Source organism: Calidris pugnax, unplaced genomic scaffold, assembly GCF_001431845.1.
Source record: "Calidris pugnax isolate Ruff unplaced genomic scaffold, ASM143184v1 scaffold82, whole genome shotgun sequence".
Taxonomy (NCBI): Eukaryota; Metazoa; Chordata; class Aves; order Charadriiformes; family Scolopacidae; genus Calidris; species Calidris pugnax.
The window spans coordinates 3,824,751-3,852,428 of NW_015090833.1; the positions used below are offsets into that span (position 1 = coordinate 3,824,751).

Genomic DNA, 27,678 nt, shown 5'->3' on the forward strand with positions numbered 1-27,678 from the left:
TTTACCTTGAAGCAGTGAAAACCAGTAGTTACTACATTGTACAAATGTACAAAAGCGAGAAGCAAAAGCAGACTTATAGGAAAAAGGAAGTTACTGAATCTTGCCTGTAATAAATATGGTGAAAAATATATGCAAGTTATTTTTAAATTCACCTAATTCAACCATAAAGTCAAATGGTTTTAAATTCTACGCATATTATATAGAATATTCGGAACAGCTAAGGTTTGTTCCTTTTAATTGCAGTTTCACTCTGAAAAGTGGCAAAAAAGTAGTATTCTGGGATTTAATCTGATTGTTCTATAGAAACCATTGTGCTCTTTTTTGGCAGGACGTCTTTTTCCAAACTGTCACCTTTACAAAATCAACATGTGCTTTTGTTCAAGAATCATAGAATTGCCTAGGTTGGAAGGGACCTTGAAGATCATCTAGTCCAACCATCAACCTAACCCTGATAAAAACCATGTCACTAAGCACTATGTCAACCCAGCTTTTTAATACCTCCAGGGATGGTGCCTCAACCACTTTCCTGGGCAGCCTACTGCAAGGCTTAATAACCCTTTGAGTATAGAAATTTTTCCTAATATCCAATCTGAACTTCCCCTGGCGCAACTTGAGGCCTTTGTCCTACCTTGTCCTATGGCCTGTTCCTTGGGAGAAGAGACTGACCCCGCCGCTCTACGCTACACCTTCCTGTAGGTTTGATTATCCCAACTGCTCTCAGTAAATGTCTGTAGGTGCACACAGACCCTTAGGACATACCTTTGCTGATGGTAAGACGGATCTGTCACATCACAGCAGTCATTCCAAATGGTAAGTTAAAAGCTGTCCCAAAGTGAATCCCTTCCATGTTTTACTCTGCAGTCCTTCACCAGCGCGCTGGAGCGTTTGAGGAGGCCTGTTGATGTGGTACAATTGCATCAGTTGCTAAGGCTATCACTTAGCTGCAGAATTAATTTTGCATTTTGGATAATTGCACAGTACTGAACTATAAAGTATAAATTGAAAAAACCCCAACAACTTGGTTTAAGCCATTTTCGTGGCACTTTATGTTTTATTTTAGTTTGGGACAAAAGCAAGAAGGCAGTCATGTAACACATCTCAGTGGTAACTCACTCAGTTTTGGCTTCCATTTGTCTGTTCAAGTTTCTGGGTTTGTACTTCTTAAAAGAAGTGTAATGGAAGACAGCTTTAGTACAGTTTTATGAATCTATTCTGAACTCATAGGCCCAAATTCAGATCATGCCTGAGTGACCCATTCCTGGGACCACAGCTCAAAAGATGCGTTGATGCTTTCTGAATGTTTAACCAGAACTAACAGTCCAGCTGAAAACTAAACCTGTTCACATTCAGACCAGCTCACGTAAAGGGAGGTTAGGGAGGCCTAGAGTAACTGAAACCCAGCTTTTGGCTTGCAGTTAAGTGTAGATTTACTCATACTTTCAGAGACATAGAAACCTACTTTTTCTTACTCGTCCCGTCTTGAAGGAAAAAACAGCAGTGAAAAAGGAACATATAAGTCCAAAACAAGTTGATACACCCTCTGGACAGATCACTTGTGTAACAAGGGTCCATTTTTGCAGAACAATGTTATGTGGATCTATGAAGAGGCTCAGGTGAGTGTTGGATCGCTCAGATCTTGATGTTGAACCTCTGTATATCAGCAGAGCTCTACATTTGTTCACGCAGCCAAATTCATAGCAAACTCAGGAGTCTGTTCATGCAAATGAAGTTGCTAAACAGCAAGAACCTCTGAAAGGAACATGAGCTGGAAATTAAAAGCATGCTCAAGGCATGTCTGAAAGCCATTTGGGCTAACAATTCTGTGTTTTCAGCTTAAAAAAACCTGCCCAAATATGTACAGTACATTGGTGAGCAGATGTGAAATAACTGGGAACACAGAAGAGCGCTGTTACACAATGGAAAGTCTGTGTTACTGGGGTGTCAAGTAATACCAGTTTTTTACATCAGTGCAGGGTTCTTGACCATGGACAATCTATCACGGTCACAGATTAAAACTAAGCCTCCTTTAAAAAAGGAAAACCTTTTGCCAAGCTGATCTGGTTTTTGTTATGTGAAGTGCTGCTGTCAGATTTGGATAAATCAAGAGCTAAATTTTTGTGCTTCTTGATTTCATTCTTCCCTTGAGTTCACATTTTCCATTTGAAATGTGTCCCAGTGGTTCTATGATTTCACACTGTCCTTCTAGATGTTATTAAGTATTAAGAGTCTGATACTATTGCCTTGTAAGTGGACTTTTGCCATGGACTAGGCTCAAAGGGACCAGGTTTCTGTTTAACTTCCAGCCTTGACAGAAAACGGTCTGTGTCTAGCCTTGTGTGAAAAGCTACATTTGGCTGTTTTACTGCTTTCCCAGGGTCTCACAACAGATCAGTACCATGAATAAAGATATAACACACGTCTTACTGAGGAATCCTAAATTCTAGATTACCTCCCTTCCTAGATTCAACATGTGTAAAAATAATTGTCTTTATAAGCAGGAGTACAGTGTTTTCAAAGTGCGTGTAGGCACTACCTGGAATTCAGACAAAGGGATGCTGCAGCAAGGATGTGGTATTTCTGTCAATCACTCAGTCATTTCAGTACAGGTTAGATTTTATCATTTGTACTGACTGCCCTTCTTTTTTCTCACCTATTTTTAATTAGGAGTCAAATCTGACTCAATCTGTTAGCCTGAGTCTTCATATTGGAAGAGAGAACAGTGAAAAAATACCACATGTAAACAGGACTGGAGTGACTACATTGTGTTAAACTGATTGACTCATCCTACATTCTCTTTAGCACATTTACCTCACTTTTACGCCACTCAGTATTTACCATTCCTTCTGATTAATTCCTCAGTTCTGACAAAACTTCTTAGACACACACGGAAGCAGGGAGGCAGAAGAATTATGTACATAAGGCTGGTTCTCAAAATTAGAGAAGGTTATTGTTTCAAGAGGCTGAACTGAAATCTTACTAAACCAACGTGATAGGGATTTTGACAAAACCAGAAGAGTAGGCTAGTGCCTGTAATAAGTTTGCACTGGAAGCTTGTAAATTAGCTTAGGAAAAAATCTCTAGATAAAATGTTCTCCAAATCCTTTCAAACAAGGTCTTTTTAAAAAAACTCATTATAAGCAGCTCTAATTTCTTTTCAGAGCTGGTGGTTCACTAGTGCAGGCAGAGGTGAAATAATTCAAGTCCTTTAACTGTCATAAGCCTCTTCAAACTTGAAAATTCTAGAAAGGAAGGCAAAAAGAAGAGGAATGTCAGGAAGAGAATGCTGTTGCCAAAGGCAAACTTTTTCAGTTGGAAGGCTGGGATGGATGAGCTTTAGTTGTATGAACTGACATGGAGGAATGAGATCGCATTAAAAATTGATGATGGGAAAATAAAATCTCTGGTAAATTCCGCTGAGCTAAAAAAAAGGCACAGAGGGACACTGGGTTCTTCATTCAGACAGAACCCACAGCATTTTTGATGATGGTCTGAACATATTTAAAAGTATGTCTATATAGGGACATTCAGAACTTAAAACCTATTAATTTTAGGATGGATTAGTGAAATTCATTAAACCCCAACATAGATATTCCTTCTCAGAATAAAATGTAGCCTTAATTTTTGCTTTCATTTATGTTGTGGGTTTTTTTTTAGAAAAATCATTCAAGTTAGTGGATGGAACAGGAAGTTGGGAAGGGCTCAGTTAAGCATCCCATACCTCACAGTGACGGAAGAGATCAATTAGTCCCCAGCTTAGGCAAATAATTCAAGTCAGTACCAGAAAGATGCCTACTATGATCACAAGGTCCCGGCCTGCTGAGTTAAACTGAGACTTCCATGTTATAACTTACAAGGATTTCATGGTTTTCTTACCTTTAACACCTATTTATTTATTTATTTTCATTTTAAACCACATCAGTTCTACCTGCTGAATTCCACTGAAGTTAGTGATTGGACCTATTCTCTTAAGAATCCAAACTGGTCACCCTTATCATCCGGTCCTTTATCTCTTATGACTCATCCTCCTTACTCTCATTCCACACAGATAAATATTTGTTTCCCCTGTTGACTGACTCACATTACAGTTTCTCACTCTTTCCTGTAATGCATGTTTTACATAAATGGGATTTTTCTAAGCAGATATATTTCATTTGTTTCTTTTATGAGTATAAGACAAGCTAGAAAGGACTCACCTTTTTTGTCAGGTGTCAGATCTGGTATCACTGGACCATTGGTAAGCCCCGTGACCTTTGCTGCACACTCCTAACTAGTACACATTTTTACTAGTGCAAAAAATCACACATAGCTTGTCAGGCCCATAAAGCAGAATACAGTTAAACCAGAAAAAAAAAAATAAAGTCCATTTGCAATTTTGGAATATACAAAATAATGACATTTCCTGGATGTGAGTGTTCTGCGTATTATCTTTGACCAGGCTAAATAAAGTTGTAATGAGGTTGTAATTAATGTTGTAATGTTCTACGTATTAACTTTGACCAGGACAAATGAAGCTGCAGCAGCCGGATGTTTGTATGCTTCCAGCATCAGGCAGCCTTCTCTGTAGGAGGAGGGCGGAACAATTTTGGTATGCAAATGACTTCTCTGCAGAGTCAGTCTGGAGGATATAAATATTGACAGAAGGGTATCAAACAGCTCTCCAATAAATAAATCCCACCAAAGAAAAATGGAATCCTTTTATGCTCTGGCTTCAATAGCAGGGATTCTAGTTGCTTTTGTCTTATTGGTTTTAATTGCAACTTCTCATAATTCCTTCAAGGTAGAGATTCCTCCTGATGCTGACCAGCCATCAAAGCTCCGCTTGTACCACTATGTATACACTCTGTTGGAAGTTCTGGTGAGTTTATCAAGCTCTGTGATACTGGGATTTTCAGGAAAGGAAAAACTTGAGTAGCTCTATGAATATATGCATTTAAATATTGCAGCAATTTGTAATGGGAACCACATTGTAACACAGATTTAAAGATAAAGGCCAAAGTTTGATTTGGTGTTCTATTACTGTATATAAAAGCAGCCAGTATGAGGAGAGTTCTTTTATATACTGAGATATGTTTTCTTATGCCGCAATTTGTGCCTTCTGTAATGAAATGATGGGTCCTGTGGAGGACAGGAGGCTATGGATATAATTTACATGACTAATAATAACCAAACCTTCTGTATCTCAGTGCACCTTGATATATTTAAGGTAATTTCCTAGATTTTGAACTATCTGCAGTAATTTTCTTACTCGTGATTTTGTTCTTATTTCTGCAGTGACGAATTGCTGTGTCTTAGTTAAGTATCATAGAATCACGTAGGTTGGAAGGCATATCCAGAGGTCATCTAGTCTAACCTCCTGGCTAAAGCAGGCTCAGCTAGACCTGTCACCACTTGTCATTTAAGTACTTGTAAGCCAGACTCACTGTGCTGTGTGCTTTGCCGTTGGAGAAAGAAACAGCTTTTGCCCAAAAGGCTTTCAAAGAAGGCAACAGGGGTACCTAAGAGCAGCCTAAGACCTGTCACATCTGGCACATAACAATGTCAAAAGAAAGCCTGCAGGAAAATCAGAGTGGTTTCATTAATGTTTGTACAGACCTCATCTCAAGCACAGATACCCTCTAATCCCCTACATAAGGAATGGAGTAACTAAGGCCCATATCCTGAAAGGTGATCTAGGGCACTGTAATGTATTAAAGACTTATGTGAGTTGCTTGTTCTTACGTAGCAGCACTCACAAAATCCAGCAATTGTCTCCCGTTCTGCAATGGCCCTTGCCTCATGTACCTTTCTGCACTGAAAGGTACATTTGGCATGAAAGAGCCTGCTGTCCTTAAATATCTCACACTGCTTTTCACGTTAAGCTATATATAAACTCAATATAATAATATGCCCATAATAGAATAATATGACCGTATGTTATTAAGGTCTCTATGTTTTATACTTGGTTGGATGAAATGATTCTTTCAGATTTTTTTTTTTATCTGCTTTTACAGCTTCTAAGTGGCTGCTATGCAGTGGCACATATTCTAACTTCATTGATAATATGTTCCAGAAACTTCAGCTTCCTTTTTCTGGATAGTTTTAAAGATTAATTTCACCATTTGCTATGCAATGAATCCATCTAATACCTAATTTTCTTTCAAAAACGCTTAGATATCTGCTGGTACTTTTGGTGAATTTCTAGGTTTATGTTTATAGTCACAGAAGTAGTCCTCATAGTGAGGACTTTAGAGGTTTCTTATAAAGAGCACGAAACTTTTTACATTGCACATGTGCAATGAACACATCCCACTCATTCTGATGAATGCTGCTCTTCTTGTGCCGAAAATGTTAAATACCTCTTTTTTTCTGGAAGACAAGACAGTCTTTTCCTCATTTCTCCCACCTTACTTGCGATATGTCTTAGAAAAGCTGCACCAAGAGTTAAATGTGTACCTTCTACAGCACGGGTGTCATATGTACAATGCTCCTGCCGCATCTATCCACACGCTGCCATAAAGAAAACAATGACAATCCCAAGTGGAAGAGATGAGAGAAACCCTCCTAGGTCACATTCTAAGCTTTTGTCTTAACCTATGTATACAGATCAGTATTTAGACTAACTGTGTGTATTGCACTGCGATACAAAGCTTTGATGATAATTATTTTGGCTGGCAAAGTGTAACACTACAAAGAGACTGACAGAAAGACTGTCCAATGTAGTCTTGAAGTCCATGAAGCTCAAATTGAGTGGTTTTTGCTAGTTGGTATGTGATTTCATAATAATTTTTGAAGTAAAAATCTGGTCCCCATATGATCTTTCACATAAAAAGCCAGTTTGTGCCAGAATGTAGGTGTTCCAGCAAATAGTTTTTCAAAGACCCTATTTCACAAGAAAAGGTATGCTGACATGCTGGGCCGGGTACTCTTTTTCTACACATATATACATTTTAGAACCTGGTTTATATAATATGTTTCACCTACTAACACTGATCACATATGTCTAAGAATACCTTTCATACCTTTTCTTTTTTGGGTGTATTGTTACTGGTTCTGAAGTATTTTGTAGTTATTGATCAATAAGTTATTCAACAGAATACATACCACATTGTCCTTCATGACAGTGTTTTCTCTGAATTTGAAGATGCCTCTGTGACATCAGGAGCTCCTAATATGAGGAAAAGAAAGAGGATATTTAGATAGAAAGATCTGAAATCAAGTTTATCATATATATTGCTATCTGTCATCTGAAAGCTCTGCAAAAAAGCAGGGCTGTTAGAAAATACAAATGAGATTAAATAAACATGGTATGGCAATTCTGCCACCTTCAACAAAATCATCACTCTGACAAAAAGACTGACTTAAGAGTCATAAGAGTTTTTGAAGACTGCTGTTTGGAGGTTATATTGACCCTGTGGTTTCTGCCATGATTGCCTTGGCTCTTATACTCATTTTCCCCTTTGCCATGATACCTGAAAATGTCCATTTTCAAATGTAAGGCAAGAACTGTATCTATCCATTTGTCTTCAGGAACTGGGATTCTCTTCCATGACTCATGGTGGTTTCTTTTATTACTCCACATCCAAATTGTTTATTGCAGCCTGGTCTAGATTATTAGGAAGAAAGAATCTGTGCTGTTTGAGAAGGGCCTTGGTGAGGAACTGGATGCTGCAACACACTTGAACTATGTGAGATTTGGCTTCATATGTACGTGATAGCTGGGACCATGCACCTAAGAAAATTCTGCCTCTTTGTTTCACTCTCTTTCTTTTACAGCAAAATTACTATCTAAGGCCAATATTTGAATTGTCTCTGAGACAGACCGAGCAGATTTAAATTAAAGGCCAGCTACAGAAGGTTGGAAAGAACAATTTACAGAAGCACAGCTGGCCATTGTTTATTTATAGTTTATTTATAAGTGTACACTGATACTTCTGTTGCTCAGAAGAGAACAATACAATTTGCAAATTGCTTGTGATGATTATCATCATTCCAGAAGAATGAATTATCATTGTCCATAAGGGCAATTATGTCATCATTTAATGGGAAAGGAAATATTGTCCCTAGCAGGAAATACATCCGAGACAACACATGTTCAAATTACAGGAGGATCCCAGTGTGATCTTCAGGCTATCTTAATTATCAGCAGTTGCATGGCCTTGGATAGGTAATGTTTTGACACATTTAACAAACCTTCCCTGGCTTCAGAAAATTTGTTTTCCCTGACTAGATGTAAGAAACTGTAGAGTCATTTCACAAATACCTGTGAGATCTTGATAAAAGCAACAGTTTCACTGATGGAGAAGGAGATAAGATACACAACCATTTTCATCATTTAGGCCAGCAGCCCTTCATCATAGATCCTAGGCACTAAGGGTTTTCCTTAAAGCTTGTTGTCACTGACGCTGTGGCATGGAGATGACCCAAGACCAGTAAGTTTCTGTATCTCGCACACAAACTGGCCTGAGTCTTTTTTCTCCCAGTATTCTAAATGCTGTCACGCTAGCGATATATCAGGGATTTTCATCTCACCCAACTTTAAATGCTTTAATGGAGGCATCTGAAGTCCACAGCCTCCCCTTATAATCAACGGACATGAACAGACATCTCGAAAGGATGATTTAGAACACCTGAAATTGGAACCATCCTCAAGAAATGCCTCTTTCTCTTCACTGATTAGAAAAGGAGCCTCAGGCCAAATGACTCCTAACTTTCATACCGAAGCAAATGCCTGAGGTTACTTGTGGTAAATCCAGATCACAGAAATTAGAAGGTATTTATATAATACAGTTAATGGAACAAGTATTACAACATTCTTCCAGAAATAATGGTACCTCAAATCATGAAGATGTACATTTTCACTTTCATAAGTGAAATCACAAAGCCACTACTGTTATTTGTGATAATCCTAAAAGTAGCAAATAACCAAGACAATTATCCTAAATACAGTATAAAAGAACTAGCTTGTGGCCTTTATAGAGTGGGAAGCCTTGAATTGCCTATACTACTTTATCATTTTTCCTGTTATATCTATCTAGGCAAAGAACTTACAAAGTTTGGGCATCGTTAAGGAGCACGTACTTATAAGGCTGATTTTCGATGGACTGCCAGTGTGCAGGGACTCACAGCTCTGCATAAAGGATCTGCATTTTGGTGAGGTGCCAGTGAGGATTTACCTCCCAAGAGCACCATCTGCAGGCAAACGGAGAGGAGTCATCTTCTTCCATGGAGGATGCGGGATGTTCGGAAGCATCAGTAAGGAACTGAAAGAGAAAACACCATTATTTAGGACTGTTAACTATATATTTTTAAAAACTCTTCTGAGCCCAAGAAGTGGTTGAAGCTTAGTTTGAGAGACTGAGAGACAGAAAACACGTAATGTTTATTTTTACTTTTTAAACTCTCTAATCTGCCCTTATTTAGTATCTAAATTATTTTTTATAGGATATAGCATTCTTTATGGCATATATATATTCATTACAGTAAGTGGTGCTGCTAAAGAAATAAACTAATTTTTTGTCTGAAAACCATATAGATGCTACTAACACCTGCATTTCTGCCTTTGATCTCTAACTGTACATGTTTACTGAGACTTCTATAAATAGTGTTAATGGCAATTCAACTGGCCTGTAGCAGCCATTTTAAAACGTGTGTCCATGATGCATGTACTTTAATTATACTGTCTTTTTTCTCCAGTTTAATTTCTTAGGAAAAGCAGACAATTGCAAACACACAATTTAAAAAGTTCTAAAAGGTACTGTTTCTACAGGCAGTAGATGTGCACACATATTAAATAGTGTTAGAATTCTATAATTGAAAAAACATATCATTGAGCAAATACCTGTAAAGTAAACTGTCTAAATGCAGCAAATTCAGATTAAGGTCGAAGGAAAACTCAATGTGTCTTAAAATACATTAAAAGAGGCATATTTCTGCCCACAACCTTACCATTGAATATTTATATAATCAGACAATTTACTATAACACAATTTGGATGCCTTAAATTTCTGCCTGAATCAGCCACTCAGAGATACACTGATCTCACAGTGGGCATACCAGCTGCATGCCACACTCTTCAGAAAATAGCCAAATCTCTGCTTCAAAACCAAAATCCATTTAGCCTTAGCTATTGTACTACAATTAGCATTTCCATGTCAAAATGATATGACTGACATAAGTCAGCCTCAAACTCACAGTTACCTAAAACGATGTAATAAGCTTTTACAAAGATCTCAAGTTATTTTATCCCTTACAACCACTCTAAGCAATTGAGCATAATAATTATAGAATGGTTCAGATTGGAAGAGACCTTAAAGATCATCGAGTTCCAACCCCCCTGCCCTGGGCAAGGACACCTCCCAGTACAGCAGGTTGCTTAAAGCCCCATCCAACCCAACTTTGAACCCCTCCAGGGACGGGACATCCTGTTCTGGGAACCCTGTTCTATTGTCTCACCACCCTCGTCATAAAAAACGTCTTTCTTATATCCAATCTAGTTCTACCCTCTCCCACTTTAAAACCATTGCATTGTCTAATAGCAACAATCCTAATAATAATTCCTTAGTTTCCTTACACATCAACAGTCTCCCAAAATGTATGAACTTTACAGTGTGTCCCGATGATCAAAAGTCTAGATTATTTTTACCCTAGAGAAAATTAGGGTAGCTCATTAAATAGGCAAGTGCCCCACAATCCATCATGGTAATATGTCATAAAAAATAAGGGACAATATTGCTTCAGTTATTCTTAGATATTAATTTCATTAACAACATTTGTTCTTCAGGAAGTTATGAAAGAATATGCCGACACATAGCCCAAAAAGCTGACTCAGTGGTTGTGTCTGTCGGGTAAGTGAGCTCCACCTGGTGTTTCCCCCAGAATTAGAGAGTCTGCAGCTCTAAGTGTGTCCCCGTTGGACAAAGCTCGGGAGCCAGAACTTGGCTGGCTCCTGTGGGCAGCGATACGTACAGAGTCTGGCCCAGAGAGAGAATCCCAGATTTCCCTGCTGGGAGGAACTGGGATCCCAGGCAGGTACAATCACATCAGGAACTGGGTAAACGTGTAGCTTTGCACAATGTGGGTGACTGGACTGCACCACTCAAGCCCTCGAGCTCTTAAATTCTGCTGGAATAAACTTCAGTGGTCAATGGTACCTGCATTTTGTGAAAAATGGGAGGGGAAGCTTCTGGTTTGCTTCAGCGTGCAAAGCCTTAAACTAGGTAATACTGGGTTTCATGAATTTTTTGCAAATAGATAATCCATGGATGCATTTAAGATGACACATTCAAGGAATTTACCATTATAAGTGTTTGCAGTAATTGCTGTCTTTTGTACCTTTCAGGTATCACTTATCTCCCGAGTACAAGTATCCAGCCCAGACTCTGGAATGTCTCGCGGCTACTGAGCACTTTTTGAAGACTTCAGAGAACTACGGGGTGGATCCTGCTCGGATTATTGCTTGTGGGGATAGTGCAGGGGGCACTTTTGCTGCTACTGTTTGCCAAGAACTGGTAAACAGAACAGATATCCCAAAGATACGTGCCCAGGTACTGGTCTACCCATTTCTCCAAGCAGTAAACTTCAATTTGCCGTCTCACCAGAAAAACGCTTTCACTGCCTTCTTGTCCCGGGAACGCACAGTCTGTTACATGCTGAAGTACCTGAACAAGGATTGCTCTGTGAAGGAAGCTGTTTTGGCAGGTTCTCATGTTCCCGAGAGCATGAATTTGAAATACAGGAAATGGATAAATCCAGATCTTATCCCAGAGATATTTAAACTGGGCTATAAACCACCGTTACCCGCTTCATTTTTACCTGGAGTCCATGAAGAAACAAAAGAGCTGCTGAAGACAAGGCTCTCCCCCCTGTTAGCAGAAGATGCTGTTGTTTGCCGCCTACCCGACACCTGTATAATCACCTGCCAGCACGACGTGCTCAGAGACGATGGACTCTTGTACAAGAAACGCTTAGAGGACAACAACGTAAAAGTGAGCTGGTACCACATGGACGACGGCTTCCACTGTGCACTGGGATTTTTTGGTTATGGTATTTTCTCTTTTCCATCATCAAGTAAAATAATGAACTTCACTGTAAACTTTATAAAAGGCTATTGAACACAGTGAGCTGCTATGCAGCCAGAGTGTACTTCAATTAATTAGTTATTAGTTGTTTGTACATTAGAATCTAGGCAAGAAATAAGTTAATACAGCATGGTCTGCTGAATTCTGATTTTCAATTGCTATTACTTGGGAGCATGATGTATTTTTTAACCTTTTTTTTTTTTAAATCGATTAATTGGTATCCTTGTTTTCCTGTTCTTTTCTTATGTTGTAAGAATTTTTGTTCTCTTCTCACGTGAAAGAATAAAAAATCACCATAGAAAAAACATTTTAAAGCATACAATATAAGAGTTATCAGCAATGTACATACGCATATCCACAAAACACACACAAAATCAGCATGATTCTCACCCTCTCCTCTGCATTTGGTTGTATTCAGGGAAGACAGAGCCATGGTGGGTTTTGCCTTTTTGTAATCAGATAAATAAGCAACTTGTTTACTCAGAATTTGGGGAGAAAGGATGTAAACAGCATGGAAGCTGCCAAAATGATGTATGCGAAAATCCAAAAACATGAAGGAAAAAAGAAAAAATCCCAGTTCAGTTGTTACATTGCTTATTAGGACAGATCCACTTTTGCTAAACACAGATCCCAAGGTAACTGCTGTGGCGTGTCAAAATCACTGCCACGCAACGCCCAGGAATTGTAAAATATTTCATCACTCTTATGCAACCACCTCGCACTTGCTGTATCTGTGCACACACAAGTGTGGAAAGAGGTTGGTACCTACCTGCGTTCTCTGCCAGGCAAACCTGAGTAGGAAGAAAATAGTGGGTTAAATTCTGCACCTTGTCACCGTATTAATTAAATATGGTGACAAGCGAGCAGTTACAAATCTCTGCAGCAACAAGTCCTTACTTGTGAATACTTGTTCTCTGGTCCCTCTCAGCAAAATGGAATTATGTTTCTCCACACCCTGTTGACACAACAGATATTTTGTTTCATTTTTCCTATTAATTTTTCTAGCAAAAGAAAGGAGTAAATAACAAGGCAAAGTTCCAAATGTTCCACTGTTGGAACACTGTAGGACCTGTCTTGGTTTAACAACCTGATGGGAAATTCTGGTTTCTGACCTCGGAGGGAGGTTGGTTTATCAGTTCACATGTTGGTGGCTGAAACGAGGCCAGAGTCAGTATCTGCTGTAAAAGCTGTGCAAAAAGCTGGATAATATTTGAGCAATTAATCCATGTCTGTTCTGCCAGGGCTGTGCTGTTACCTGTACATGAGTCATCCCAAACTTAGTTTGGGGATGACTTTGTGAACTTCAGTTAAACCTGTGAGCATCATTAGGCCTATCTGTATTTAAGATCATTTTTATTCATGTATCACTCTTCTTTGCATCTTCTGCACCAGGCTTGTTCTTTTGATGATTCCTGGCAGGTACAGAGATGGTTGGAAGTGCCAGAACCAAAGATTTCCACACAATCTCACTTTGTATGTTTTAAATTCGGAGATGATCACAGACTATTTCACCCACATCATTCAGTGCAGCGCGTATGATGTCCTTGTCACTTCAGCAATCCAATACTTGTTTTCGTTTTGTTATTCAGTCTCTGTACTTATGCCTCATTTATGGCTCAATGTCCAAACTATACACTGGTCTACTCCTGAGAGTCTTCCATGGTCTGTAGGTCTTAATTTACTACAAATATTAATAAATTTATAATACATCAGCAGAATTATTAGCTCTCTTGAATACACACATTTTAATCAGTATTGAGGGTTATAACCACGGTAGCGCAGATGGGTAAGGAGAGAACAGCAAGTGCTGAAATAATGTATTCCTTTTTTAGTAGCAACTCCCATATTTTCTAAAATTTAGAAAGTTGCAAGATCTAATTGTCTCCATGGAACTTCCTGCCCTCTAACTTATTTAAATAATTACAGCTCTGCTATGTGTCTTGCATTGCTAAGATAGAATTTTTGTTCATTTGAAGATATTTTATAGTTCCCAAAGTGTGAAATTAGTTTTCAAAATTATCACTCATTTAAAGATTTTTCTTCTTTCTAGGGAAAGACAGAAAATAATTTTTACTAGCTTCTTTCCGCAGACACTTCCTGACAGCATGTTCATCTCTCTGCATGTTCAATGAGCTACAGTCAAGTAGTTAAAACACAATCAAGCACAAACTTGCAGTGCACCTTCAGAATTATGCACATCAATGTCCTTCCACCAGGAATTATGCATCCAGAGAAATAATCACAGATGTGAGTGGGCAGGCAGAGCATGTTGGCGAGGACTTGACCAGGCTAGTTCAGTTCTCAAGTTCAGACTTCAAGCAGCAGATGGCTCTCACGCTCCGGAGCGCCCAAAAGGAGCTTCTTGGGTCAAGCAGCACCTTCTCTGGTGAACGTTTTCCAGTATCCCAGTATGGGCATCCATTAGCACTCGGTGTGTCCGAGTCCAAGCAGGTGAGTACCCAGTTGCCACCTAATCACCACCATGACAGGCAGAGAGTTTTTGGCACCACCTGAAGACTACGTGAGAGAATATTCCATATCTGTTGCAACTGGCTCAGTCTCTGCCTCCCCGAGTGCGTGCAGTGACACAAGAGAGAAAAAGCTTAAAGAGGCCAACCCAGTATTGACAAGATTTCAGGCACTGATATTTAGCTCTTCACTGGAAATTAATAAGAAAAGGAGTTCCTGGGTAGGACAAAATGGGATTTTGGCCTCAGGAATCAATTCCACTGGTCCATCCCACAGGAGCAAGAGATAAGGTTAAAAATCAGAAGCTGGAGAGAGCATAGATTTGAAAGATTATTTAGGGAACGGGTCTCCATCCTGGGACTCAAGCAAGCTTGTACATTGCTGAGTCTATGCTTATAAAACATTTAAGTATTACTCTGTTATTAGAATAGAATCACTGAATCATTACCTTGTATAACTGCAATGCCCAAAGGGAAAAAACAGTTTATTACTTCAAGAACCAACTAGTTTGTTTCTTCTCCAGCTGATACTGGATTCCAGAACATCCAGTCTTTGTGGGGAGCCTCCAGGGCTGGTGGGAGTGCTGGGATGTCTGGACCTACTTAACTGGCCCAGAAGAACCCAAGACCTACCAGCACTTGGTGAAGTGGCTACTGTAAAGACTGGCACCAAATAGGTTTCGAAAACAGATGAACAATAGGTGGCAAGAACCTTAGTACAAAGGATCTGCCACAAGTGTCAGAGGACTTCTTAGGTCCCCAGAGGGGCCAAATCTGATAAGTACACTTCACTTAGACCACACCTAACTCATTGGGACAGCACAGTTTAGCACAAAACCGATTAACTACTTTCACTATTCAACTCTAAAGAAAGGAGCTGCAACCATGTTTTGTGTAACAGTATTTCCCCACGATCTTGCGAGCTATAAGGAAGCTGAATCCTACACACACCTCAGACCTGACCGGTTTGAATTCACCACTTCCATTTCCCAAGAGAGTGTCCCAATCACCAGGCAATGTGTATTTCACCAACATCCCTTATCAAGCCGGGCAACTCTATCAAGTGCCACATGGAAGAATAAATAAAAAGGAACCTGATTTTATACTTAGGATGTAAACAGCCTTGTGGCGAGGGAGGGAGAGGGAACGGAGACATTGGGAAATGAAAGTCCACAAAGAGTTGTAGGAAAAAATGAAGACACAGTTTGGGCAGAGGGGGCAGAACACAGAATCAGCTTCTTATCACACAGCGTATCACCAGACTCCAAAATGTTCCTTCCTGTTTATTTTAAAGAATTAATAAACAGCTTCTAAATTCAGGAATCAAGTCTGAGGTCTTCCTTCCTGCACAGGTCATGGATCCTGCATTCTAAAGTTCTGGGATTGTCCATGTTCAGTTTCATTTAAATATATATCTCAAAAAAAAATTATGAGGGATGAGCTGATTTTAAGGAAAAACTTACACACTTATTTTACCCACACTGATATTTTTCAGAGTGAGAATCTGTTATCTTCATAGTTTGAGCAGACTGGTAAAAATACACTGTTCCCAAAGGTGACATCATATGAGCTGAAAAAGCTTTGCTTCACAGATTTTTTGTTTCAGCTGAAATCTTAGCGCTAATGATTTGTGTACTGAAAAATAGGTTTGTTCCAGAGGAAGGCACAGATCCTAGGGCTCACCACAGAGTATATACAGAAAAGAGCAAGGTGCTGATATCTAGTCATTGCTACTAGCACCGAAACCATGAAGTCCAAGTCTAGTTTTCATCAGCTGGAATCATAATTCTACCTGGAATGACACCTGTAAGTAATATATAAGTAATGTATCCATGAGAAGACAGAGACCGCAGTACTGTAAGGCTCAACCAAGGTGCCGTTAAAAAACCAAACCCAACCCAAACAATCATAAGATTTGGTACCACAGGCTTTTACCCGCTGGAGAAAAGCTCTCAAGGAGGACGAAGCGAGATGCAAAGCACTGACACGAGGCTGCGGCAGCTTCTGGTTCCAACAAAGATGCAACAACACAGCCCTGTGCAAAATCAGACAGCAAACGTGATGAAATGTGTTTGTGACACTGAAACCTTGATTTCACTAGAAGTGTGAAGAAGTAAGGTGTTGAGGCACAATAAAACAAGAAACTGAGCAGCTCTGAAGGCGACTACTAAGAAATCCTGTTCCACAGGAACTCACAAGAGCTCAGAAATGATATAGACCTGACTGTATTCAAGAAACAGGGAGAGAGAGAACAAGTTTTTGTCTTCTCATAACATTGACGCTACAAACGATCTATCAAGCCCTGGTTCTATGGTGATGGGCACAGACTCAAAACATGTTAGCTGCAAATACAAGAAACTGCTTATGCAAGCCTCTCCCACGACTAATTGTTACTGTCTGTTTAATTGTATGGTTTGATTGCCACATGTTTTCATCTTCCTATTAGCATTTTTAAAAGCTGGATGATGGGATGTGAAGAAAATTGCTAATCATGTGCCTTTACCTTCAGAAATACTTCAAAAGTCAGAGGGAAACAGACGCCACAGCTGGTTCTTCCATTTGGTTCCTAACAGTCCAGGGAGATGGAACTCCTCCTAGCGATTTTCCTTGCTGTTTTGACTGTCTTTGTGGTGATGGCATTCTACCATGAACACCCCAAGGCAAATATCCCTCATGGATTTAGTCAGCGCCGAAAGCTTTACTTTTTTCATTATGTCCTGAACTTTGGGTTTGGTCTGGTAAGTAAAACTTCATTAAAGCTGAATTTTTTAATGTAATTTTTAATAGAGGAGTAATGGATTGGTGAGGATTTTTAGAATCAATGTTTAAATATATTGCAAATATGCAACTGGATTAATTTGGAGATGTGAGCACCAGTGCAGAGACGTTCAGCTCAGCTGGGTATAATAGACTCTACTGCTTGCTGTACAGCACCACAGGTAACAATATGGAATAACTAAAATTCTGCAGATTGTGTAATACCCAGTTTTTTCTGATGGCCTGTGTTTTACCTTTAAAATCTGTCACTTCAATGAAGGGCTGGAAGGACTAAGACTCTTACTGCACTGGATATGTGGAACTTCTGCTCTGTAAAACATAGTGCTTATTTGGAGAATGAGAGCTAAATGATGTCTGTGATCTCAGTTCTCTTCTACATCTCTATCACTCTACTCCTCAGCCAGAAACAGAACTTCATCATCTTTTGCCTTTCTATGTGTCCAAGTGACACACCATGAGATAGATAGTACATTTAACATTAAAGCTGTCTTTCTGTGTTACTGTTTTTGGCACGTTTTTGATCCTCCCGTGTTTTTCATCCTTGTTTCTCTTAAGAACTAAAATATGACTTCCACTTCTCTTTCTATTTCATCGGTTATCCTTTCATGAATTAATTGTTGCCTCTGACATTTTAAAAACACTTCTGTGACACCTAAATCAAGCTTCTTTTCTTTTAGTTGTTTAAATTATGAAAAAACCACTTCAGTTTCTTTGGCTTATGTATTACATTTCACTTCAGTTCCATGTAATTATTTCTTCCTCCCTTTCCCTGCTACATTGCTTATTAAGTTTTGTTTGAAGTCAGCCAGTAAAGCTCCTAATAACGTGACTCATCATGTCTCTTGAGAAGTTCCCCACCCAGGAGCAGAACGTGTGGTTATACAAAAGTTTAAATGCAAGTAAAGTCCGAGTCACGTAGTTACTCTCAGTATTGCTGTTAGGCCAATTAACTTACGCCAAAGTAGCCAAATCCTTTCAAGGGATGGCAACCTATGCTCTCAAAACTGCAGGGAAAATTAAAGTTTACTTGCGTATCTAGCCTTTAGCTGGGACAAAAGATGCATATGAAGTCACTGGAGACAAACCAGTTTGAAGTAGCTGTGCCCAGTCTAATACATTTTATGAAGAAATGTCTGTATTCACCTAGGAGGATATACTTAAACAAAACCAGCTACATCTTAAAGTTAATAAAACTTCTTCACTGAAAAAAAATCTATTAACTCATCCTTTATTTTTTCATCTAATGTTCAGTCTATAAGAAGAAAAATTGACATATCAGTAAAGCTAAACAATAGCCAGGGGACTTAGGACTGATCCTGTCTGGGAAGTAGAGGGGCTGATTAAATTATGCTCCCTACTTTGTTAATGGTTTGTAAGCATCTTGTACCCAGTTTATTCCAGTAATGATTTAGGCAGAAGGGCTGCCACAAAGTGCAATTCACCTGAGTTGTGGGGTGTACACAGCAGACCTTTGTACCTCTGTAAGGGGCACAAAGGACCCTGACACCCTGGGGAGCAGGGCTCTGACACATCCCTCCCACAGATGTTACCATGTGCGTGTTGCTGCAGGCCCTACTCCTTTGCTTGAACATGCATCTGGGTCTGGACTCCCACTTCTAAGCTAACACAGCTTGTACGTGGCTCTTCTCCTGGCGCACGAAACCTCTGTGCCAGCTGTGGCCAGTGGGATTGGTTTTTCGGTATTTCACTATGAATGCCAGACACTTGCACTTGGTGTGACTGCAACGGCTGCCTTAGACAATGCTACAAACGAGGCTGCAGTTCCCTAGTCCAACCCTGTCAACTGTCTTATTCTACCTGTAAGTCTTTACTAATTTTCAAACTGTCACATCAGCTATAGCGTTAGAAGATCCTTAATGAATGTATAACCAAACTGTCCAATTACTGGTTTACAAAATTATACTACTAAGCAGTTACACTCATGTACAAATGTCACAATGTAGGTTCTGTTTGACTGACTTGGTTAATTGCCTGCAAAAGAGCAAGCTTAGGAGACTAAAACTTGGCCACAAGATGATCCTTCTTTCATCTCCTCAAATGGCCTAAACCAGGACACATACATCACCTTCAACAGCACCCCACTATTGAGCTACGTAAGGTATTTGAAGTGCGAGGTGGAAGCCACAACACTTACTGTGGCATTTTAAGATACATGCAGTATGTACCTCTGTATATGCAGTTCTTTATGAAATACATATGCATGAATAATGGCAACACAACAAATTAAATTACTCATTAGAGAAGTCTACTGCTGAAGAAGAGAAGTAGAAATTTTATCCAATATAGTGGAAATACATTGATACTGCCTCAGATCTTTCATCTGGAGCAGGACTAGACTAGAGCAGAGTACAACTGAGCAGCCAAAAGCCATCCAGATGCACTGAAGCAGAGTAGCTCCGAGCGACATAAGACTCTCCAGCCCCAGTGTTTAAGTAAGAATCACTGGGCCGTGAGAGCACCGAGCTGAGTTTTAAGGCTCAGGAGCCAGCTCTGGGAGACGCTACAGACATTTTTTCTGCAAGTTAAAAAGTAGTATGAGTTTGGGAAACTAAAGTATTTATAGACACATTTCTTCATCCAAAGCTAAAGTCTAAAATGCTGTAACTACTCTCGCCTTATTTTGTTCAGGCACGTGGCTACTTAAACACCTGATGCATTAAAGTATTGGACACCTTCTTTTATCTACTATTAATAGTTTGAGTTTTTTCCTACTGATAAAAAAAAACTACGCCAGGATTTCACCACTGAAAAATGAGCTGATTTGAAAAACACCATGCTCTCACCTAACATTCCGCATATAATCTAGAAGTTACCCCCAAAGCTAACGCCATGCTCTGCTCTATGGCACTGCTAACATTTCAGCCAGGGATGTGGGATGGTATTAATGTGCCAAGTCACCGTGCTCCTGCGAAAGCAGCTCTCAGGCAGGTTTCCCACAGCTCACAGGCCTTGCTTTTGGAGAAGCATGGAGACACAAGGCAGCTACAGAAGATAAATTCATCCATTCCTATCAAATGTACGGCTCTTCGAATTTCCAAATTTGGCTGGTGTTACAATAAAATGAAGATTAATCCAAATCATCATCACAACTGGCCATTTCATTGTAAGAACCATCAGGAGATAAAGTTTGGATTGATCATGGAATTTTAATTTTTTCATGATCAATCTCCAGGTAAGATGGGAATTTGCACTAATTTGTGGTTTCTTTCCCTTTATTAACAGGCAAAATTTTTGGAAAAAGTAGGTATCACCTCAGAGGTTTATTTCCTGAGGACTGCAATGGATGGAATACCCCCATTAAAAGATAAACATCTTCTTATGAAGAACTTAAGGTTTGAAAAGGTTAAAGTAAGAATTTACCAGCCAACAATGTCAACTACTGGCCAAAGAAGAGGAATCCTTTATTTCCATGGAGGAGTTGGACGGTTTGGAAGCATTCGTAAGTAATATAAATAATATGAGCTATAACTACAAATACTATGTAGTTTCTGATCTGATGTGGTATTTCTTAAATGACAAGAAGAGTTAGTCAGTTAAGCATTATAAATTACAGAATTAATTTAATAACTTCTCATCTCCAATACTACTTTGGAAGTGGCAACAGTGGTGCTTTCTATTAACTAACTTTTAAAGAGAAGACTGAAATAATGCTTTGGTGTAAATTCCGCTTTTCTTACCAGCACGAAGATTCCCACAGATGGAATGATATTGTCCAGATTAGCCCTGCCACAATAAGAGAATTATAGCGTACCATTAAGCACAGAATAGAGATAAGAATTTCAGAATATATTCATTCAACTTATTCTTAAAGCAGGTTACAATTCCACTGAAATATTTTGTTTTACAGGGGCCTATGAAAGAACATGCCGCTACCTCGCCAGAAAAACCAATTCAGTGGTTGTGTCTGTGGGGTAAGTGGAGTCGATCCAGAACACAGTATGAAAACCATTTCTGCCTCCTTCCAGGTTTGTAAGTCTTTAATGCGGAGTCACCGCAAGCCAAGTTCCTTGTAAAGCACATACAGCACTTATATTTAATGATCACATGCCTTTCACAGCACTAATTACCCTTAGGAAGAATTAGTCAACTAATCCCCACTTGCTTATTTCCAAATAAAATCCATTATAATAATTCTACAATTTGTAGCCACCACTAAAAGGCAAGGATGTTTTTGTTTCCTAAAGCCATAGCCAAACCACCTGAGGTTGAAAGCCAACGCTGTGTTTCAAGTGCGACTGTTTCTGTTAAAAGCACAGCTGCCCAGACTACTAAATACTCATTTTAGTAGTAGCAGTTCTGAAAACCCGGGGGGGAATCCACATATGACTTGCAATCAACTTGAGACAAACGTTCAAAATACTTTTCTGATGAGCTGTAAAGCATTTTTAAAATAAACAATTTCTAAAAGCTCCAGAAAAGAGCTGATGTCTTGGAAATTATTAAAATCATACTGATTACTCTCTACATCCTAAAATACTTGAAGAACCATTAACTCTTATTGATTCTGTTTATAACAAATTCGACTTATAGAAAACCACTGAAAACCTTTCATATTTTCATTATACTCATATTCGCTAACAATTTGTTGGGAAATGTTCACTTCCATTTCTAACTAGAATTGCTGATAACCGATTCAAAAACACCTGCCTTGCCCCCTAATTCTAATAACTCAGCATGTGCTTTTGGTTACCTAAAAGATAGGTAAAGAAGTATTTTGCAAAGACAGAACAGTGCACTCAGTCCCACAAACATTAATAGCAGTAGCAAATACTACATCAAAAGCAATAATTATAATCAATCCCATTGCTGTAAGTATAATCTCGGAATATTTTCTTATCTTCAGGAAGAAATAGATGAATGAAAAGATGACAATGGGATCGCTCCCTAGATACGACTGTTTTAAAACCCTTTCACTCCTCTTTAGGTATCGCTTAGCTCCTGAGCACCCATATCCAACCCAGTTTGAGGACTGTCTCACTGCCACCATACACTTCATGAGGACTGCCCAGGAATACGGAGTAGACCCTTCTCGCATTATCGTCTGTGGAGACAGCAGTGGGGGCACACTCACTGCTGCTGTTGCCCAAGCAGTGGGGATCAGAAGGGATCTCCCAAAGCTGAGAGCACAAATCCTAATATATCCTTATCTCCAGTGTGTGGACTTTAATTTGCCTTCTTATCAGCAGAATGAGGGAGTCCCCGTTTTGTTAAAGGAACGAACCCTTGCTCTTGGTTTTAAGTATCTTGGTATAGACTCGTCTGTCATGGAAGCAGTATTTAACGGTTGTCATATTCCAGAAGATTTGCAAGAGAAGTATCAGAAATGGGTGAGTTCTGACTACATCCCTCATGAGTTTAAAACAAGAGGCTACAAACCAAGTACAACACATCCATTATTCTCGAAAGAAATCTATACCCTGGTCAAGCCCATGTTCGACACCGTTTTTTCACCAATGCTGGCTGAAGACAGCGTTATTGCTCAACTTCCTGAGACTTTCATTTTGACCTGTGAATTTGATGTGCTTAGAGATGACGGACTGTTGTACAAGAAACGGTTAGAGGATCATGGTATAAAAGTGACCTGGTGCCATCTGGAAGAGGGATTCCATGGAACAGTATTCTTAGCTCTTTATGGTGAGCTGGTAGGATTCCGATCTGGAAGTAAAGGCCTGGCAAAGATAGTAAATTTTCTAAGATTGATGTAAAATTCCATTTCTTGCTTTCCTTTCCTGATTCTTATCTCCCATTGCTTGCAAAGATTTTTTTAAAAAAAAAAACACCCTAAATTTTCCTTTTCATAAATCATCTTAGAATTCGGTATTGCATGTGTCTTCTTTGTACCCAATAAATTGATTTAGTGATGGCTTTTGCTTCATTTTCTATTATGACAGGCAAAATGAGGTGAACTTGCCTTTCTTCCCTCCACCACCTCTTCAGATTTTTCTCCTGTACCCATAAAATATCTGGTGCAAGTGTTTTGCAATGCAGTTTGGCTCAATAAAGTTCTGGTAATATTAATACAACCATGACTTGAGAAGAACTCGGGGCAGGTAAAAGGGCATGAATCTGCAGGTTAAGTGTCTAATGAGCCTATATCTGGTGAAAGCCAAATTTGAGGCAAGCTTCAAAAGAATTGAGTAAAAATAAAGAAGTAGAAGGAAAGTAGGGAAAGTCAGGAAAAGGACAAGGCTAGGCTGGAACTACGGATGTTGTAAAAAATATTGATTAAGGAATACAACATCTATTAAAAAAATCATGCATATACATTTTGTATATAGATAGAAGACTATACAGTACTATCAGTTACTTTACAAAGAGCTTGTATTTACTATAGGCCTGCACTGTCTGAAGCAGGAAGCACTTTCTCATAGAGCAAAGATATAAAGGGGCAGTATATCACAGTACATCACAAATAAAAGGATTCCAGAACAACTCAGAACGCTGTCAGGACCTGAAAACTAGTAAAATGCTGGAAAGTTCAGTGCAGCTGGGAGGTCTTGACACTCTTTGAACAGCTATGTGTTACAGAAGATGTTAAAAGAAATTAAGAAAGCAAATTGTTGTACATCCTTCTGCTCACCAGATGTCAGTACACAACTGATTTTTAATGGTAGCAGTGACCTGGCAAACCTTGTGCTCTGGCTGCAGAATATGAGTCCTTGGACGACACTACAAAAGGTCAATCTGTGTTTTAGACTTAAATATTTTTACTGATCCTGTTGTTACGCCTTCACATAGGAAACCTGAATGCTTAATAACAAGAGCATATTTTAAGCCATTATGATTTTAACGTCAGATGACCTGTTTTAAACCAATGAAGTTACAGTGGTTTATTACAGAAGCCTACAACTTCAATTATCTCCTGCTTTGCTATCTTTACATTGCCTCTTTGTACCACTCTAGTAAAGTCAACATACAACAGCAAGTATTTTGAAAAATAAGCAGGCAATTAGAAAACATTCCAAATGTATTAACTCCATTGATTTATAAATCATATTATTTAAAAGCATTTAACATTTTCTCTCCCTACAATGCATGTTATCTGTACTGCTCCTGAAATAAATCCTGCACACTATCGCTGCTGTCATTCCTGTCAATCTCCCCTCTCTGATTGCCCATTTCCTCAGTGATTCACTCTCTTTGCTGACTCTCATGATAGTGAGGAAACTGCTAACCTAAATATTTAGAGCAATGAGTCTCAGACAAATCTGGCCACAGCAAATTAAGGCCAGTTGCAGCTTTTGTATTTACATTCAAGCTACTTATGGCCTAATAAAAATACATTTTGGTGTGGTGACCTGTCATGAAATCCCAGGTGGATCTTCCAGAGCAGCGTATTTGGAGACTCCATTTGTGCGGAGCAGAGTTCACCCGTCCTGAGGAACCGAACTGCGCAGCTACTGAGACACAGACATCCAAGAACGTGTCCACATTTCAAAATGCTACATGACAAAAACCTATGGAGTCACCATTTCAAATATGTACCTGCTCTGAATTGTACAGCACAGGATCTGAATTTCCATCCCTGAACACTAATACATAATATTTGTCACCATTTTTGTTTGATTTTCTTTTAATACAGTGCAACTTTTTACTGCAGAATTTGTTGGCAGATGTTTAACCCAGAAGTCATTTGGAAGGCGCAGACTTCAAAGAATAACTTAGAGGAAGAAAGGGTAAAATACAGTTTTATAGCAGACTAAATGAAAGATGGCTTCCAGTCACGAGTAAGAGCAAAACATCAGGAGCAGCTATTAATTTGGGTGGGATGGGAAGATGGAGATAACAAAAAGGGAGGACACCAAAATGTAGGTAGGAGGCAGGCAAATTAAGAAGGAGATGGATCAAGAAAATACAGAGCACCTTTGAAAAACAGTATCACAAAGTATGTGCTAAGCTGTAATTTCTTAAAGGTTCTATTGTCACCATAAAGGGCACACTAAATCCATCTCGCAGATCGGAGGACTAAGGCTTACCAGTACAAAGAGGTCTGAGACACCTTCAGTCATTTGTTTACATAAATACAAGAAAAGAAATGTTAACTGGACGACACTACGTTTCTTACACGCTTTACTTGGTAAAACTGAAATTAGTTAAATTGTACCACAGAGTCGAATTGTCCTACTAAATTACCTAGAGTAAATGAACTAAAAAACCGAACAAAACACCAAAACCCAGGGAAATCATATATCAGAAGCTATTATTTCCGCTCTTAATTCCTCTTTGGAACATATTTTCTCCTGTTTTCTTAGCTTTATGCTAAGAAAGTACAGTTATGAAGCCTGACTGTACTTGACGGAATCGATAGCCATTACAGTTGCTACTTTACCACGCGTTAGTTAATCATTGTAGTATTTCCTGTATTACACATAGTAACTCGGCAATAGTCAACTAACTACAGGCCAACCGTGGGCTGTATTAGGAAATACAGTCTACAATCAGAAGTGAATGTTCTGCAATATTTTAGAGAAAGACATTACAAGAAAAACAGTAACACGTGACAATCACTTAACTCATTAGCACCAACTACCCTGATTTTTTTCCCCTTTATTAGTGTTTGGGTTGAAAGCTGACTGCCTCTCGTGCTGATAACTAACTGATGTGAAGTTGATGAGTTCTATGTATTCTCAATCAACGCAGAGGTCTGTGATTCCAAAGCATTACCTAAGCCTTACCTAACCAACAGGTTAAACAGGGCAAAAGCCAGCAAAGATCATCTTTCCTTAAACACGTATTGTTATAATACTTTGCCTTCCCATCATTACTACAATCATTAGAGATATGCTGAAAAATAAAGAAAAGAATAAATTTTAGAGGTAACTAACTTCTTGCATTAACAGAGGCTCACTGATGAGAAAACTGGTAGAATTAACTGAATTATTGTCAGATAATTATTATACAGATATTATTCTGTACTCACCAACAGATATATTAAATGTCAGTCTCCAGAAACACTAAATTTAATAAATAAAGTATCAGTTTTGTAAGCTCTGAGTAGCTGATTTTTTTATAAGAATAAAGAATTGCATGCATGTCCATAACGCATATTACAATGCCAAACTCCAGGCTGTGTTAATTTCATCAAGTTTAGTGGAATCTCTTCAACCCTCATCAGTTAATGCAAAGCTGTTCTCATCTACAGATAGGCAGAGACTTGGTGGAAGCTGGGGTTTTGCAACGAGTCTGCTGAAAGAATAAAAGCAAAACACAGCAAACGCCTACAGTCTAAAGAGCTACTACTAGTAGCTTTTTATCCAAGATGGGTATCTACCCACCGCCAGAAAAAGCCTTTTTGTTTGCAAAGATGTAAGGTACTCACTTCATGGAGTGGATTGAAATGGAATAAAACTGGGTGTTTTTTTGACAATTTAACAACTCAAAAAGAGGTATTTCCCAATTGTGAAAAAAAACCACCAAAACACCCACTGATTGTTAGAAACGTGAGAAACTGACAGTTATCCAAGATATCTCTACCCGTACGTCTGCAGGTACAGGAATGGCTGACCAGACCGGTGACTGAAGCACCTCTGAACAAGCATCAGGAGAAACATGACACGCAGCAAGAGGGTTACTTGAGTCACATGAGCATTTTGGAATATAAGTATCATGAAAGAGTTGTGAATATGAGCATCCCCATAGGGACAGAGCAGATCTAAGTCCATGCGATTTGCTTGATTCTGGAAAACCTCAGAAACTCTGGTAACAGGCCAGGAAGGGCTGAGGGGCTGCCGTAGCGTACAGTTAGAACACGCTATAACTGCGCACACTCAGAGCATCGTTGGAGTAAAATATTAAGATATTAAGTAAGAGTAAAATATTAAGAAATTATTCTGAAACATTACTTAACCAGCATTTCTTTAACAAAAGAAGGGCTATAATGTATATCTGAAAGATTTTGTTCAGACTGTTGGGACTCTAAAACAGAGTCTTACTGAAGATAACTGCCAGGGCATAACAGCAAAAAGCAAACAAACAAAACCCCCAAACTGTCCCTTCCTATTTATTTTTAAGTAAGAAAGACAGTAAAGAAATATTCCTCCCACTCTATCAGATCCATCGGGATTTCAAAACAGAGATGTCATCTGTGAGGTGTTGTGGTTTTGATTAAAGGTGTTTAATTATTGACTCACTGAATACTGTGAAGAAAAGACTCCTGCTAATACAGTATCAGCAACAGCTTACACAGCTACGGCAGACGTAGACCTCTTTGGTATGAAGCTTTTGTAATCTGAAATGATCTATTACAAATATCAGGTATTTGATTAAATTGTTATTGGTTGCTCTTGAAAGTTTCATTTACTACCACTGCAGTAACAGGTGCCTTTATGAGATTAGAGGTTTTTTTAAAGCACAGA

General features: G+C 39.0%; 3 protein-coding genes across 4 annotated transcripts in view; 2 read left to right on the top strand and 1 right to left on the bottom strand.

Annotated features, from left to right (window-relative positions):
• DHRS3 (dehydrogenase/reductase (SDR family) member 3) overlaps positions 1 to 27,678 on the bottom strand; it is a 124,951-nt gene that overhangs the window by 32,033 nt on the left and 65,240 nt on the right. For both annotated transcript variants that reach the window (XM_014941412.1, XM_014941413.1), the window contains exons 2-4: positions 9,058 to 9,239; positions 7,081 to 7,144; positions 760 to 895 (exon numbers count right to left, since the gene is read on the bottom strand). The gene's annotated coding sequence lies outside the window, so the exon portion shown is untranslated. The remainder of the gene's footprint in view (positions 1 to 759; positions 896 to 7,080; positions 7,145 to 9,057; positions 9,240 to 27,678) is intronic.
• LOC106887716 (arylacetamide deacetylase-like 4) lies at positions 785 to 12,228 on the top strand. The gene is made up of 5 exons (XM_014941409.1): positions 785 to 810; positions 4,778 to 4,855; positions 9,015 to 9,231; positions 10,760 to 10,823; positions 11,318 to 12,228. The coding sequence occupies exons 1-5, from the start codon at positions 808 to 810 to the stop codon at positions 12,087 to 12,089; spliced, it is 1,134 nt and encodes a 377-aa protein (XP_014796895.1). The 5' UTR covers positions 785 to 807; the 3' UTR covers positions 12,090 to 12,228.
• LOC106887714 (arylacetamide deacetylase-like 4) lies at positions 17,065 to 23,180 on the top strand. Its single transcript, XM_014941406.1, has 4 exons — positions 17,065 to 17,262; positions 20,546 to 20,762; positions 21,171 to 21,234; positions 22,248 to 23,180. The coding sequence occupies exons 1-4, from the start codon at positions 17,107 to 17,109 to the stop codon at positions 23,026 to 23,028; spliced, it is 1,218 nt and encodes a 405-aa protein (XP_014796892.1). The 5' UTR covers positions 17,065 to 17,106; the 3' UTR covers positions 23,029 to 23,180.

Coding starts and splice junctions, on each gene's coding strand:
- LOC106887716 (XM_014941409.1), top strand. Junction 9,232..10,759: donor CGGGATGTTCGGAAGCATCA/GTAAGGAACTGA, acceptor TTTGTTCTTCAG/GAAGTTATGAAAGAATATGC. Junction 10,824..11,317: donor TCAGTGGTTGTGTCTGTCGG/GTAAGTGAGCTC, acceptor TGTACCTTTCAG/GTATCACTTATCTCCCGAGT.
- LOC106887714 (XM_014941406.1), top strand. CDS start 17,107: ATGGAACTCCTCCTAGCGATTTTCCTTGCTGTTTTGACTGTCTTTGTG. Junction 17,263..20,545: donor TGAACTTTGGGTTTGGTCTG/GTAAGTAAAACT, acceptor CTTTATTAACAG/GCAAAATTTTTGGAAAAAGT. Junction 21,235..22,247: donor TCAGTGGTTGTGTCTGTGGG/GTAAGTGGAGTC, acceptor ACTCCTCTTTAG/GTATCGCTTAGCTCCTGAGC.